This window comes from Danio rerio, chromosome 23, assembly GCF_052040795.2.
Source record: "Danio rerio strain M-AB ecotype USA chromosome 23, GRCz13ab, whole genome shotgun sequence".
Taxonomy (NCBI): Eukaryota; Metazoa; Chordata; class Actinopteri; order Cypriniformes; family Danionidae; genus Danio; species Danio rerio.
In genome coordinates, this window is record NC_141043.1 from 30,262,592 (window position 1) to 30,277,152 (window position 14,561).

Consider the following 14,561-nt stretch of genomic DNA (forward strand, 5'->3'; position numbering starts at 1 on the left):
GAAGAAGGTTAAGAAACTATGTTCACCTACCAACGATAGAGAGAATGACCACAACGCAGTCAAAGATGTTCCAGCCATTGGTGAAGTAATAATGACGCAGCGCAAAGAGCTTCAGGACAAACTCTGAAGTGAAGGCCACAATAAAGATGAAGTTGATCCAGTACAGAATGTTTTCCGTCTCCTGTGATTGATCATCTGTCTCAACCATCATGGTGACCATGTTCAAACAGATGAGGATCATGATGGAAATATCAAAGACCTGCTGTGTCACAAAGTCAAACACCATACCCTGGAGCTTGTTCTAAACAAGAGAAAAAGATCACATATTATAACTCCACTCAAGTCAATTTAATGAGAAAAGAATCACTTTTCAACTGTGCTGTACACACCTGGGGTCTGGGTATGGGCTTCTGAGGTTTCTTTGAGCCAAGCTTTTTCATTGCATTGTAGTACTTTTTCTGTTCCTCAGTCATGAAGATATCCTGACCTCCAAAGTATAGCCATAAACAATATTTGGTTACAATCTAGTAAAAGAGACTGTGAAAATTATACAGAATGCAAAGTGAAGGCAAAAAGTGAAGACTTATCTTTTTCTTCTGCTGGTTGAAGTTATCAATAATCACACCAATGAAGAGATTGAGGGTGAAGAAAGAGCCAAATATAATGAAGATGACAAAATAGATATACATGTAGATATTGTCCTCATACTTCGGCTGGTCTTCCACCTGAGAAGAGAATGAAATTTGAAATGGGTGCTTGGAACTCACTTACTCACGACTCATTGGCATTTAAAACTCTACAAACAAATTACCCTTCGTGAGTCAACTGCTGCATACATGATGTCCATCCATCCTTTAAAGGTTGCCTAATAGGGAAAATCAGTATGTTAATTTAGCTGTTCAACACAAAGCTTTTTCTGTAGCCAGTATACCAACTTTATAGGAACTAAAATTGTGAGACAGTCTTACCACTTGCAGAAGAGCCAGGTAACCAGCACCCACGTTGTCAAAGTTGATTTTGACGTTCTTCCAACGCACCTCAGTGTAGTTTTGCTCAATTAACGCAAAGCACTCAGATTTGTTGTTGACCACATCTAGCTCAAAGTATGCCTTTTCAGTTTCGTTGTAGCAGTAGTAGTACTTTCCCGCAAACATATTGACACCCATGATACTGAAAATCAGCCAAAAGATGAGGCAAACCAGCAACACATTCATAATGGAGGGGATGGCACCCACCAAGGCGTTGACTACCACCTAGAGCAGAGTAGGACAGACAGGGTGATACAGTGTAAGAGACTGGAAATTGCCCCCAGACACAGAAAAACACATCCGAACGCTCGCACACTCATGGCTGCATATTTGCATGGCACAACAAATAAAGACTGAAACTGCGTGCACTTCTCATGTGGTCAATCATGAATAAAAATTGGACTATATCTTATTCAAACTCCAATCAGATGGCCACCCAAGAAAACTGCTTGAAGCGAATGTCTTAACGTTAAACATGTTTCCTGGTTTGTTTCTATCATTCAGATTGACTTTTTGCTAATTTCCCACATTGCCGGCAGCTTCAGGCCACGGACTAGTGCTAATATTTAAAGTCTCACATTTTGACTTTTTATTTTATTTGCAATTTGTTTAGGCCCGAATTAGCAAACCATAAAGGTTGCATTTCCTAATTCAAACCCAAGGTATTTTTTTTAAGTATTAAAAAAGGTCAACTTGCTTTATATAAAGCTGCTGACGGGCATTATTGTCCTTTATGGTCAAATATTATTCATTTATATTCCAATTTTTGCACATACACTTTTGTCTGATTAGTCTGATATAATCAAAACTAGTGTTTAACATAAAGCAATATTTTTTTAAACAAAACTAGAATACTATTCTCTTTAACTTGCAAACTGGAAGGCAAACCTTTAAATTATTTAATATTAAAGGTATAGTTCATGCAAAAATGACAATTTTGCCATCATTTACTCACCCTTGACTTGTTCCAAACCAGTTACTGTATTTTCACACTGGTTACTTGTAACCATTGACATCCATAGTAGGAACAACAAATACTGTAAATGGTTATAGGTTTTCAACATCCTTCAAAATATCTTCTTTTGTGTTTACCAAAACTGCCAAAACCAAAATCTCAAGGGTGAATAAATGATAGTAGAAATGTCAAGTTTAGGTGAATTGTCTCTTTAAAGGCTTTATCTCAAAACTGCAGTTTAATGGGTGACAGCTTGCTGATCATATGCTTATGTTTAGCAAACATACAGCTTGTTGATACTGTATGCCAGTTTATTTCTAAATATGAATCCATAAGCAAAATTAGGACTTTTTCATAATCAGACGTTGCAGACTTTAAGTCTTGCAAATAATTTTGTTGGATTTGTAAACTTATTTCCCTTCATTAATATGTGTTTTGGGAAGAGGACTTAACTAGACATGCTCTCAACACGAATAGCTTTAAATTACTGTTTTCTTTGGTGGCCTACAGCAAATGCTACTCCTTGCATATAATAATTTCAATTAACCATATAATCTTTAACTCCCCCCTCTTTTTATTTTAATAAGTTTATTTTATTATTTTTTTTATCTAATTAGATTGTTCTATACACTGGTCCAAACTACCCCAGCACTGTACAATGTGGACAGCATCTAAAATTACCTACTGAATTAGATAAAGAACTAGACTGTACTACGTTGCGTAACAGTCAAAAATATGAACTGTATGTGTGCAGTACGGAAATAGTCTTGACCTGCTACTTTCACTATTGCCACTATAATGACCACTGCAAACAAAATTCAGAATCTCTGCAGAAACAGCAGATCATATGGTTTAACCTACTGTTTTATGAGTATAATGTACTTGGGGTGTGTTCACACTTGTAGTTCTGTTGCCCTGGTTTTTTGGTCCAAACTAAAAGTTACAAATAATATTAAATAAGATACATTTGGTCTAAAAAAATCCATTTAAGACTCAACATGAGATAAAAAAAATGGCTTTGCTGATTAATATGACTTACTGTATTAGAACTTATCCATGTCAGTGTACATGATGGTACAGTACAATAAATTCCTCCATTCTTCACACAATTGAAAATCAGCCACAAGAAGGTGTATTTCCAACACACAAGATAAAAAAAAATAAGCTCAAGTATTCTTTTCCTTTTTATAACCACTTTTTTTGTTCAGTTAGGTTTTGTTTGTGTTGTTCATATTCCAGTGAAAACTCACCAGTTTCCTTGGAAGTGAACTAAAGGCTCATGTTTACAGTGGTTCTTGTCTGCTTGTTTGTTCACTAAGGTTTGGATAACAGCGTTCACACTTATTAAATACTTAACCTACTTTTTAAATACTTAACCTTTTTTAACCACAAAAAATAAACAAATAATATTAAATAATAATATTTAGCACCAACTGAACCAAGTGTGACACGTGTGAACACACCCTTAAAATGTGCAGTGCTGGGGACATCCTGGACCACATACCTAAATAAAACTGATTCATAAAAATGAACGCCTTCCATACAAATATGCCACACAGACTCACACAATGACTTCTACAATCCCCAAAGCAAACATTTGCATACTTAAAACTACAGCCCACCCCCCAACTACTTTAACATAGCCATGAAAAGCTTGAGTAATATAAAACATTTTACATCAACCCCCCCCCCTGCACCCCATTTGCCTCCACGTCCCTCCCCTCCCCCACCGTCCCAGTCAGGACATTGTCCATAAGTGATTAGCGATGAGCAGAGCGTGCCAGGAGACGCTCACTAACTGTGTTAGGCAGCCGAGCCGCAGCTCTCAGGCAGGCAGCTGAGCATGCAGATCTCTCACATACTGAAAAGTGGAGCCATATTCCCCCATAAACACACAGAGAGGCACAGAGGATGGCAGGATTCTCTCAGCAAGCACAGGGGACTAGACTAACATTAGATTATGCTTTTAAGAGCTGATTTGTTTGTATTCAAAATGACAATTATGGGTAATAATGACTGACTAGGTAAGAATTTGGTGTGCCTAATATTTAAGAAAAATACCCCAAGGAAAAAGCACTTGTCAGGAGAATCACTGTCCATCTTTCAATAGAGACTACATGTTCAAATGTCACATAGACATAGAATATCTTTGTGAGAATCGACACAGATATTAAAGTGAGGGAAAATGGCTTTCAAAAGTGCATAATGTGCATTGGCAATTGAACAGGACATGCGTGTTACATGACATCTTTGTGCAATCTCAAGAACCGTTAAAATCAATAAATAAATGGACAGGAGAGGCAACAGTGTGGAGAGATTTCAGTTAGTTTAAAGTTTTCTAACCCTTTGATAAATGTTTATTGATACAAAAAACAAGGTGAGAACAACTGAATAAGGCAAAAAATCGTATCTATCTATTTAATCATACACTGAACGAGAATGATTTCCTGTACTGGGTTGTTGTATATGGCCAGAGAATATGCTAAGTTACAAATAGACCAGTCTAAGCTGGTTTAATCTCTCCAATGTTGTGTCTCCTAATCAAGTCATTTATTCATTTTGAACTTTTTCTTTTTTCTTTTTTGCTGATTTCAAACAAAACAGCATATCAGTTGATGAACATTGAAACTGATTATTTACTAAAGTAAGAACTCATCGTTCTCTCTTTGGCTTATTTGTTACTACAGGTTGCATCAAATTGAGACCCTCATGAATCCAATTATAGATACATGAACAGAGCAAATCTATGGAAACATTTTGATTCACCCAAAAATGACAGTCTAATCTAAATACAATAAATTAAGATATTAAAGGAATATAACAGAAGAAAAAAAGCAAAATAATTACTAAATGCTGAAATATAAAATATGGTAACAGGGCTCTAGAATAAAGTCAAAATGACTAGAAAGCCATTGGCTCTTAAAATACTAAATGTAAAAGGCTAATGATTTATGACTAGGCTAACCAATGATGATAAAATATATCGCAAAATATGCAAAATGTTACCTACTGTAGTTCTTTTCAAAGTAGATTAAAAATCACTTATGGTTTAGCAACAGAACTCAGATGATTTACTGACTGACCGAGTCTGTTTCAAATCTCTTCTTTGGGTAAACACAATCTTTAGGTAAAAAGAAAGTTCACCGGAGTCTTTTGAGAAAAGACTAAAAATACAATATCTGATAGGGTTGGGTCGATAGACAATGCCATTGTTCATCTCCGATAGACATCACGATGCTGAGCCAGCAGTGCAGTTCTCTGCCTTGCCCACGTCACAGCCGCAAAAATTACACCCGTTCACACTAATGCATCTTAGTTTCAAAATGGTATTTTGAACGAAAACGATTTACATCCACACTGGTGTTTCATCTAGCATTTCTGAAAAGCCCTCTTTTCACACTATACCGCTGAAAACACACATCTGGTGACCACACGCACACACAAACACACTCTATCATGCACTGTAGTGTACGCGTGCGTCTGAGCTCCAGCAGTCAGTATGTGCTTTAAGCAAAAAACCCCAGAGAGCATTGCAGGTCACACAGTTTATCAAGGATGTATCGCTGCCTGGATCGCGTCTCACTATGGCTGTTAAACTTTATATTCAATTAATGTTATCTCTATCTAACGACTCTTCTGTCTTACAAATCTATCAGGTAACATGTCACAGCATCAGTACACTGCTTTAATCTTTCGCTTTCAGGCTTGTACTTAGTAATTTTAATGAAAACCTCAGATACTTTGTCGACGCCATTATAACAACACAGATTAATTTGCCTATTCATGCCACTCGGAAAAAGTGATTGACAGGTGGTAATTGGTGTGTAACTTATCTTTATTTATTTATGACTAGGTTATGGGTAAAACAAAGACCATGCGGGTCAGGTAGTTGAAGCATTTGGCTGCATTTATTCATAAATAATTAATTTATCTCCACATATGACGACGATGCCATCGTCCATCGCGCTGTTTCACATTGGACATCGCACGATAGGGGTGTCAAAATTAATTGTTTCTTCGGTGCACCGAGATGCAGACGCAGACAATTCGGTATCGGTTCAGTAATAATCATAACCGGTTATTATGTACTGACGTCATTTTTTGAGCGTGAGTATTTACAACACAGCCAACTCAGGGCTGGCCCGTGGCATAGGCACCATACGCAAATGCTACGGGCGCTGTATATCCAGGGGGGCGCCAGAAATGAGCGCGGATCAGTTGGTTTTGTTTTCGATATTGCTGACACACATTCAGTTATAGACGGCAATAACTCTAAAACCTCTTACCCTAAAAAGATCTAAAGTGTGTTTCTTACAAAAAGACAAAGCTGGTTATGTTTCACAGCTGTCTTTCTTTTTTTCGCTCAACATTACGAGCAATGCTCCGTTTAAGCCCTCGCAATATGTGTTTAGCCAGGAGAGCTCGCGCTGAGAGGAGCTTTCAGTAAGGGACAGTCGGAAAAGTGCTTCTTTTTTTCTTTTTTCTTTTTTTCTGCTCCGCTCAGCGCAAGCTCTGCCTGTTGCGAGGGCTTTAGTGTGTGTGTGTGTGTGTGTGTGTGTGTTTGTTTGTTTGTTTGGTGCTGTCTATGTTTGTGTATGTTTGTAAATGAGAGACAGTGTGGTGCTGTGTCTCTGTGTGTTTATACAGACAGCTTGTTATAGCCTCCCCCCTAAAATATAACACTGTATATGGAAAGAATCGCCAATGCACCGTGATGCACCGAGATATCGAATTAAACAGAATCGAAGGCATGATAATCGTAATAGAACCGAACCGTGAGACCAGTATAGGTTCACACCTCTATCGTACAATGACAAATTGGTTGACATCACCCAACCCTAATATCTGACTGTCACCAATAGTGATGAAAGCTTGCTGAAAAGGATTATTTGAAAGTATGTAGCAACCATTTCAACTGCAGTCTAGAGCCCTGTTAGTGGACTTCTAAATAAAAGCAAACATCAAATACTGCTTTCATTTTGACAACTAGACACCTTGTCTGTCATTTTTGGGTTCAAGCATACCTTTAGTCATCACAGCAGTTTGAGATCACAGAATCTCTTTACTGATTCCTTTATGCTTCGTTCCATTTGAAAGTAACAGCTAACACAAACCTCTTGCTTGCTGTTTGTTCCACAGTTCTGCAAGATACTACTTAACCACTGACTATTATGTCCTAATTAATCAAATCTAAAAGAATCCTCCACTCTGCACTGCTAAAGGCAATGGTAATCCATGCTGGAAAATACAGAGAGATACAGAAGCTTAGCAAATATCTCCCTCCTTTCTACAGTCCCATGTGCAGATCCTAGACAAGCAAAGAGGGGCGAAGTGAGCCTCCAGCGGCTCGGCTCCTCAACACTGCTCCAGGCCGGGCAGCGCGGGGCCGAATGGGCTGAAGTGAACAGTGTGAAATGAAGGGAAGGGAGGGAAGATGCTGCACGGTGCTGCAGATGAGGGGCAGGGAGGAGGTGAGAAGGGGTTCAGAGGATACAGAAGCTCAGGGCAACCAGTCCACAGGTAAGAAAAGAAAGACTGAAGTGACAACAACCAGGTGCAACTGTTCACAACCATCAAAGGGTTAAGGGGAGCCTATCTTTGCCAAATTTGCTAGGATGATGACTAATAATGACCTGTATGAAATCCAACATTCAGCGTCGACAAATGATTATCAATACTAGAAAACTGTCACTCAGAAGTTCTTCTCAGCATTCTTACTCTTTGGCTAATAGGAAATAGCACATTTTTTTCATCTTGACAATCTTGCCCTTTGCTAAGCTCCACCTTAAAACGCAATGCAATGATTTTTCCAAGTATGACATTAGTTCTAGGGACAACATCTTTGGTTGATCTTGGAACAACATTCCCATTCAGGAACTTTGTCTTGACCCTAACCGTATCCCTTATAACTATCACCTACCCCCCAAATATTATAGGTAGTAAATGGCCAAAACTATTGTTTAAGCCTAAACTTGACATCCAACTGTAAATGTATATTGGTTGAATGTTGTTCCAGGTTCATGTTCTACTTGGTAAAATCATGCTAACCTTAAAACGTCTCTGACCAATCATGCCTTCACATTTTTTGTCATACAATATGTCATGTAAGGGTTGGCTTTATTTATAATAAAGTCAAGGATTAACCTCTATTTGAATAGTTGAAAATTAAAATTTAACAGAAATTACTGAATTAAACCGCACTGTTTAGGATTCTTTTACATCTCCCTATTCCTGTTTACATCTGGTATTAGAAAGAAATCTGAAGTGATCACAAGAGATGCATCATTGTTAATACCAGGTGGATGCGTCTTGGGTGACCACTTATGAACAGATCACTGAAGATAAACTTTAATACCAGGTAAAAACAGAGCCTTCGGTGAATACAAATATTCAAAGACAACATTTGAGATTTTGAATTTCTTCACAGAAAGATGGCAGATTAAATATTATTCCTATACGATACTTAATTCCATTCCATTTATTACTACTTAATTTTCTTTACAGTTCATCAGCATGCTTTATTGACAGTCATGCAAACATCAAGCAAAGTGTAGCTTAGCAAAGGGTCAATAATATTAAATGTGCTCTGATGTTTCATCAGCATATAGGGCTAGTATCTAGTCTACTGTAGTGCTGGTGTAATGGCGTGCTGCTGGTTGTTCTCTGAGAGACAGGGTCAGTGTAACAGAGGAGAAATGGAAGGAAGGGGGCTCTCCATCAAAAGCAGAAGTTGAGAGTCAGGCCAAATGAACAGCCAATTGCAGATCAAATGCTGTGTGAAATGAAAAGGAATTTGAATGGCGTTGTGTTTGGATTTGTCAATCATTTTCCATGCTGTTTTTTTTTTTTTTTAGCAAGGGCCAATTGACATTACTTGTAATGAGGCAGCTTTGATAAATTTGACAACAGCTTAGCTAAACTAGTAGTCAATCGTACACCCGATTTCAGGTAAATCAGGGAACAGAGGTGCTTTTCACATCTTTTTATCTCAGCTGCGTCATGACTGGATCATTAATGTGGTACAGAAGAGGTGTGCATGAAAAGGGAGAGTCCTTTTCATTGGCGGCTGTCTTAAAAAAAAATTAAAATCCCCCGGTATGGTTTTGGTGGTCCTTGTCGTTCGTGTTTTTTTTTCTCGATCAGTTCTAGCATGCTGTAACTGCTGAATGGGCATGCAGAGAGATCAGCTCTATAGCTTTGTATCTTACCCTCATCCCTTCAAAACGTGACAATGCTCTGAGGGGTCTCAGGGCCCTTAGTGTCCTGAGTGATTTAATGGGCCCTAGATCGGAGTAGCCCAGCGCATTAGCTATAAGGCTGACTATAGACACCTACACAGAAACAGAGAAGCAAAAAAGGATCCATACTGTTAGATGGGAGAAAGCTCTTGAGGGAAGAGTTGGCCTCTAGAGCTGCTGGAACGTTGATTTACACACATTACAACAGTTTGGATGGGTATATACATATATAACACCGCATTTATACATGTATATATCCCCAAGGAGAAGAGAGAGAGAAAGACTCATGTTTAGTATTGGTTACAGGTATAGATAGGGGTTTAGAGGCAGAGGATAAACCCAGGGTTTTGTACTCAAGTTAGTTTTGGGAGGTCACCAACCCTTGTGAGCTTCCTAACACCTGTGGAGAAACTGTGGTTGAAAGAGAGAGACAGAAAGAGAGAGAGAAGCATAAGACTCCAACAAAAGAAGACAGAGAAGCGCAAAACTCATGGCGGATGAAGTACGTTAGGGGACGTGGGGTTTGAGAACATAGTAGTGAACCCTGCAGATGCATTAAAAACAAACAACCCAACATACTGCAAGAACCTTACCCTTGCCCTTCTAACATTGTCTCTCCGTGTCGCTCTTGGCTGAGGCATTAAATCCCATTTAATTTAAGACAGACAAACTAATGGAACCTGTGAGAAAGAATACAGGTAAACATGTACATGTATGCCAAGTTGCAATTCACATTGATTTTACAGTTTAAAGAGCATCACATTGACACAGTAATGTGACAGCGGAGGGGGAAATCAGGGCAGATAGTAAATGGACATTAGACAGCACTAAAAGGACAAAAATCACTTTGTGGGAACCCAAGCCTTGGTTAATCTCAAAATGCCATTTTCTGCAGAAAGGTAAACGCCCTCCATGCTTGATGAAAGCAGAAGGCTAACATAAGCGCAAAGGTCATATTGGTCAAAATGGCTCTCTAGAGAACTGTATTGATTATAATACAACCGTCAAAGGAGTCGATGTAAGGTATTGGTGTAAAACAGGGATGTCGAAAAAGACTTGTAATTTGTAACAGCGATTACAATATTTATTTTGCTACCACACATTGTTAGTTTTAAGGTGAATCCACAGAAAGATTTTTGGCAATCAAAATCTACGCATTTGCCTCCACTTAGGGTTGGCAGCCCTTGATGACTTACTGTAGGTGAGATATGCTTATTCACGCCTCTCCAGTGTTTCCCACACATAGACCGCCCTGGTATATTAACGACCGCCCAAGTATATTTAGTGACACTTTTTTTTTTACTATTATTATACTATTAAATACACACCTTTTACACTTTTTGCATCCGCTCAACATAACCAAACATCCGCGACCGATTAAGTAGTAGAAAAACCTCTCTCGTTTACCCATTTTGTTCTGTGCCCATGAGACCTGTCAACACTCATGCAGACAGCTTCACAAGCTCTGCAGACCCACAGAGATGCGCATTTTTCGGACTTAAAAAAATCAACCGGCCTGGGTTTCTAAGGATGCTTTCACACTTGGTTCAATTGCCTGGACAGTACCCAAGTTCGACACCTTCTCAGTTGGTTTATGTTCACACTGTCTTTTTTCCTTCTGAACCGCGCTACACTTGTGTCATCGAGCTGCTGCTGTGTGTACCGCTGTCGCTAGGTGACCATGAAAGCAAAGCACCAAAATTGAAAGATGTACGCACATTGTCGTCATTCTGTTTTTACCGAATCTTTTGGTTTTGGACAAACAAAGAGCAACTTGCGTCTATCTGCCACAAAAATATTATAAACGTTCAGAACATCACGCAATGTCTGCAGAAGCTGTTTTTGGAAGAGACAAGCAGATATTATCACTTTGTTTGCCCTGGCTCAGTCCCGCTTGTCACTAAGGTACAGTTTGTGATACGCAAAAAAACATACACAGGAATGAACGTTACGAAAACACAAGTTTGTTGTACAGTTGGCGGTCCAATTACGTTATTTGAAACGATTGCATTCATACCAGAAGTAAACTGTACCCCAGACCACCCCTTTCAGGCAGACTCAGGTACAGTTCACGGGTGCGCACCTGAGTTTAGAAGAAAACGTCCACACTAGCTAAATGTACCGAACTCTGACGTCAAACGAACCTGGGTGAGGACCAAAAGTGCTAGTGTGAAAGCACCTAAATCTCCTAAAATGTCTGGAATTCAACTTTTGCTTTCTAAAGCTGGTATGTGTTTTTGCATTACTTTTTAATTAAAGATTACTTTCCTCCTGGTTTCACAGCTGACAGTACACGCACAGCTGTGAGACCAAGAGAAAAGTAAATAATAGATTCATTAATTTAAATGACTCAAAAAAAACTTCATTATATGTTCAGAGAAGATGAAATGACTGGTCTAAACTGGCTGTAAAATATTTGTACACCATTAGAAATGGTTAATCAATGCATTTGCCTTATTTAAAAATATCTATTCGTTTTAATTTTGCAATTATGATCATTTTTAGAGATATTGTCTGTTTCTATGACCTTTTTTGTCATTTACTTCTTAATTGTTGATTATTTTATTAATTTGATGATTTTAATATATTACATATGCTATTTTATAATCATATCTAAAATGCTTTTGCATTCAAGTTTGCTTTGAACTTGAAAGAAAGAGAAGCAGATTTCACCTGTCAGTGGGTGCACATGGCTTCTGAATAGCATAAAAGTATTAATTTTTATTGCGTCTTTTTACTTTAACCCAATGAAAAAAAAAAGTGTATAACAGAGTCATAATAAATACAATTATTATTAAAAATGAAAATATGTTTTGTTTGTCGCATATAGTTAACTATTTATTTATTTATGTGATGTGGGTAAATGGTGTGTATATTTCAAACCTGTGGGAAGCAATGATCAGCAACCATTAGTTTGGTTCAAGTAAAAAATGAGAAGCGGAGCGCAAAAATAAAACCCGCCCCCCACTCAATATTCAAATTCAGCTGGAAATACTTCATTCTACTGAATGTAAAAATCTGCAGCAATTTGGTGTTCAAGCGGATTTTAAGGAACAAAAAAAAGGCATTGGGACACCAGGCTTGAGCACCCCAATGAAAAGGTATACAAACAGACCTGCACACCTCCAACCAATCACTGACGTAGACTTGGTAAAAACACAGCAAAAGTCCACAACACTGAAAGCTAACCAACTCACAGAGGGGATTCTATTAAAGGTGAAAGCTTTATTCTCAATGCTGATGGTATTATTTTCCTTCACTGATGCATGCTGACATTTTAAAAACCACAAGTCTAGAATTATTGGTGGTTTTCAATAGATATAACCCACAAGGGGACCAAGTACACATTAACAGTCTGGCACAGAAAAATCTTCTGTTCAATTCTTTGGGGAAAAACTATGCATTTCATGTTGCGTTAACTAAAATTGACATATTAAAAAAAAATCTCTTCATTTTTTTCCTGAAGTTTCACAAAATCCTGTTTTGATGATAATGTGTAATAAAGCTTTCTCCTTCATCTACAGATCATGTGATCTTTGGGGGTAATTATCACCTTTAGCCTCAGTTGGAACCCACAAGCGCCCCTTTATGGAGGGCCCCGGGGCCCCCTGAGCCGTCTGAGATGGCCCCTCAGTGTAAGCTCTCTTCATCTGCCAGCACACTCGCTCTGCAAGGCAAGGTCAATGAGATGTGTGGCTGTGACCAAATGAAGACAGCAAAATAAAAAGCAAAATCAACTGAAATTGAACAAAGTCAAAACATAATCAAAAATGGCAGATGTTTTGCGCTCACTCATACCATTAAGTGATGCTTATTTTGCTTATTAAATTAATTTAAAGTGAATAAAGCACTATAATAAAATACGTACTTCTGAAATGAATTATAACTCACACACTCCCTTAGCATTAAAGAAAATGTGTGCATAGTCAAATAATAAGCTGTATGGTTGATGGCACAGATATATAGTAACACAGACCATAGGAAATAATGGTACATATGCAGTATATACACACACATAAACACAAAACCGCATGCTAGATATGATGCCGGCTCCTGGTGAAAGCCCTTGGAGCATCACACCCATGAATGCAAAGAACAGTGGAGGAACAGACTAGTCAGGAGGACAACTCACCGTCTGCTGCATGTCCTCAACATCAACACATCTCAGCACTACCTCAAGGAAGGGAAGAGCAGGTGTGAGTGGGGGAGGGAGGAATGAACTTTTGATCCATCTTGGGATATGGAGTTCTTCCAAACTAGCACAAGTGTAAGTCCAGCACCCCGGGAATAGTCACAGAGGACTATAGCTCCCATCAGCCGCAATTAGGGCTGAGAAGTAGGGGGGTTGATGGACATAGGATGAGTATGAACTGTAATCAGAGCAAACTCACAAGTCTGAGGGGTAATTTTTAAGCTGTGGGCTTGATTCCTCAAAGGAGCACTCCACTGATTTTGGAAATAGGCTCTTTTTACAAGTCACCTAACAGTTGAGTTTTCCCTTTTTGAATTCATTCAGCCAATCTCCGGCTCTGGCGGTAGCACTTTTAGCTTAGCTTAGCATAAATCCTTGAATAGGATTAGACTATTAGCATTTAGGGTTATCACAATACTGGAATTCGAAACCAATCGATACAGAAATTTTGAAAACGTCCATTTCCCACAAACATTTAAGTGCTGTTGAGCATGTTCTTAAATACCGGTGATTTGCCATGTTGTTTAACGCCAGTGGCGTAGCGTGATTAGGGGGCCCCGCGTCGTCGCGATTTTCAATAATTGGAAATCCGGCAACCGCAATAATCAAACTCTTGGGAAAAACTGTTGTCGGAACCAAAGTTTAGAGGTCTGTGTTCTCTGAACTCCTCTCAAGCGGTGGACTACTTCATTTTGATTGCTTGCCGCCGAACCGCGTCATAGCTCATACCATAAAGTTGACTTGATTTCAACTCTCCTCGATGCCCACACCAGAGAAGACGCGCCGTGCTGTTCCTCGCCGCCGGTTCTCATTGAAAATGAATGACTTCTGGCTACTTTGACGCTCTCGCCGCTTTCGGTTTGTGATTGCTGCTCAGTTTGTGAAGGCTTCCCCGCGTTGTTGCTCCACCCCGCCCCCCCTTTGCCGCTCCAAGATTGTGATCGCTCCTCAGTTTGTGATTGCTCCTCAGTTTGTGATCGCTCCTCAGTTTGTGATCGCTCCTCAGTTTGTGATTGCTTCTCAGTTTGTAAAGGCTACCCCGCGTTGTCGCTCCACCACGCCACCCTTTGCCGCTCCAAGTTTGTGATCGCTCCTCAGTTTGTGATCGATCCTCAGTTTGTGAAGGCTTCCCCGCGTTGTCGCTCCAC

At 39.1% G+C, this 14,561-nt stretch overlaps 1 protein-coding gene across 2 annotated transcripts in view; it reads right to left on the reverse strand.

Moving 5' to 3' along the window:
• Nucleotides 1-14,561, reverse strand: part of scn8aa (sodium channel, voltage gated, type VIII, alpha subunit a) — a 97,375-nt gene that overhangs the window by 3,560 nt on the left and 79,254 nt on the right. For both annotated transcript variants that reach the window (XM_087306159.1, NM_131628.1), the window contains 6 exon segments: nucleotides 9,192-9,314; nucleotides 969-1,253; nucleotides 812-865; nucleotides 588-725; nucleotides 390-494; nucleotides 31-301 (listed from right to left, as the gene is read on the reverse strand). In XM_087306159.1, the coding sequence (XP_087162285.1) occupies nucleotides 31-301; nucleotides 390-494; nucleotides 588-725; nucleotides 812-865; nucleotides 969-1,253; nucleotides 9,192-9,314 (976 nt within the window).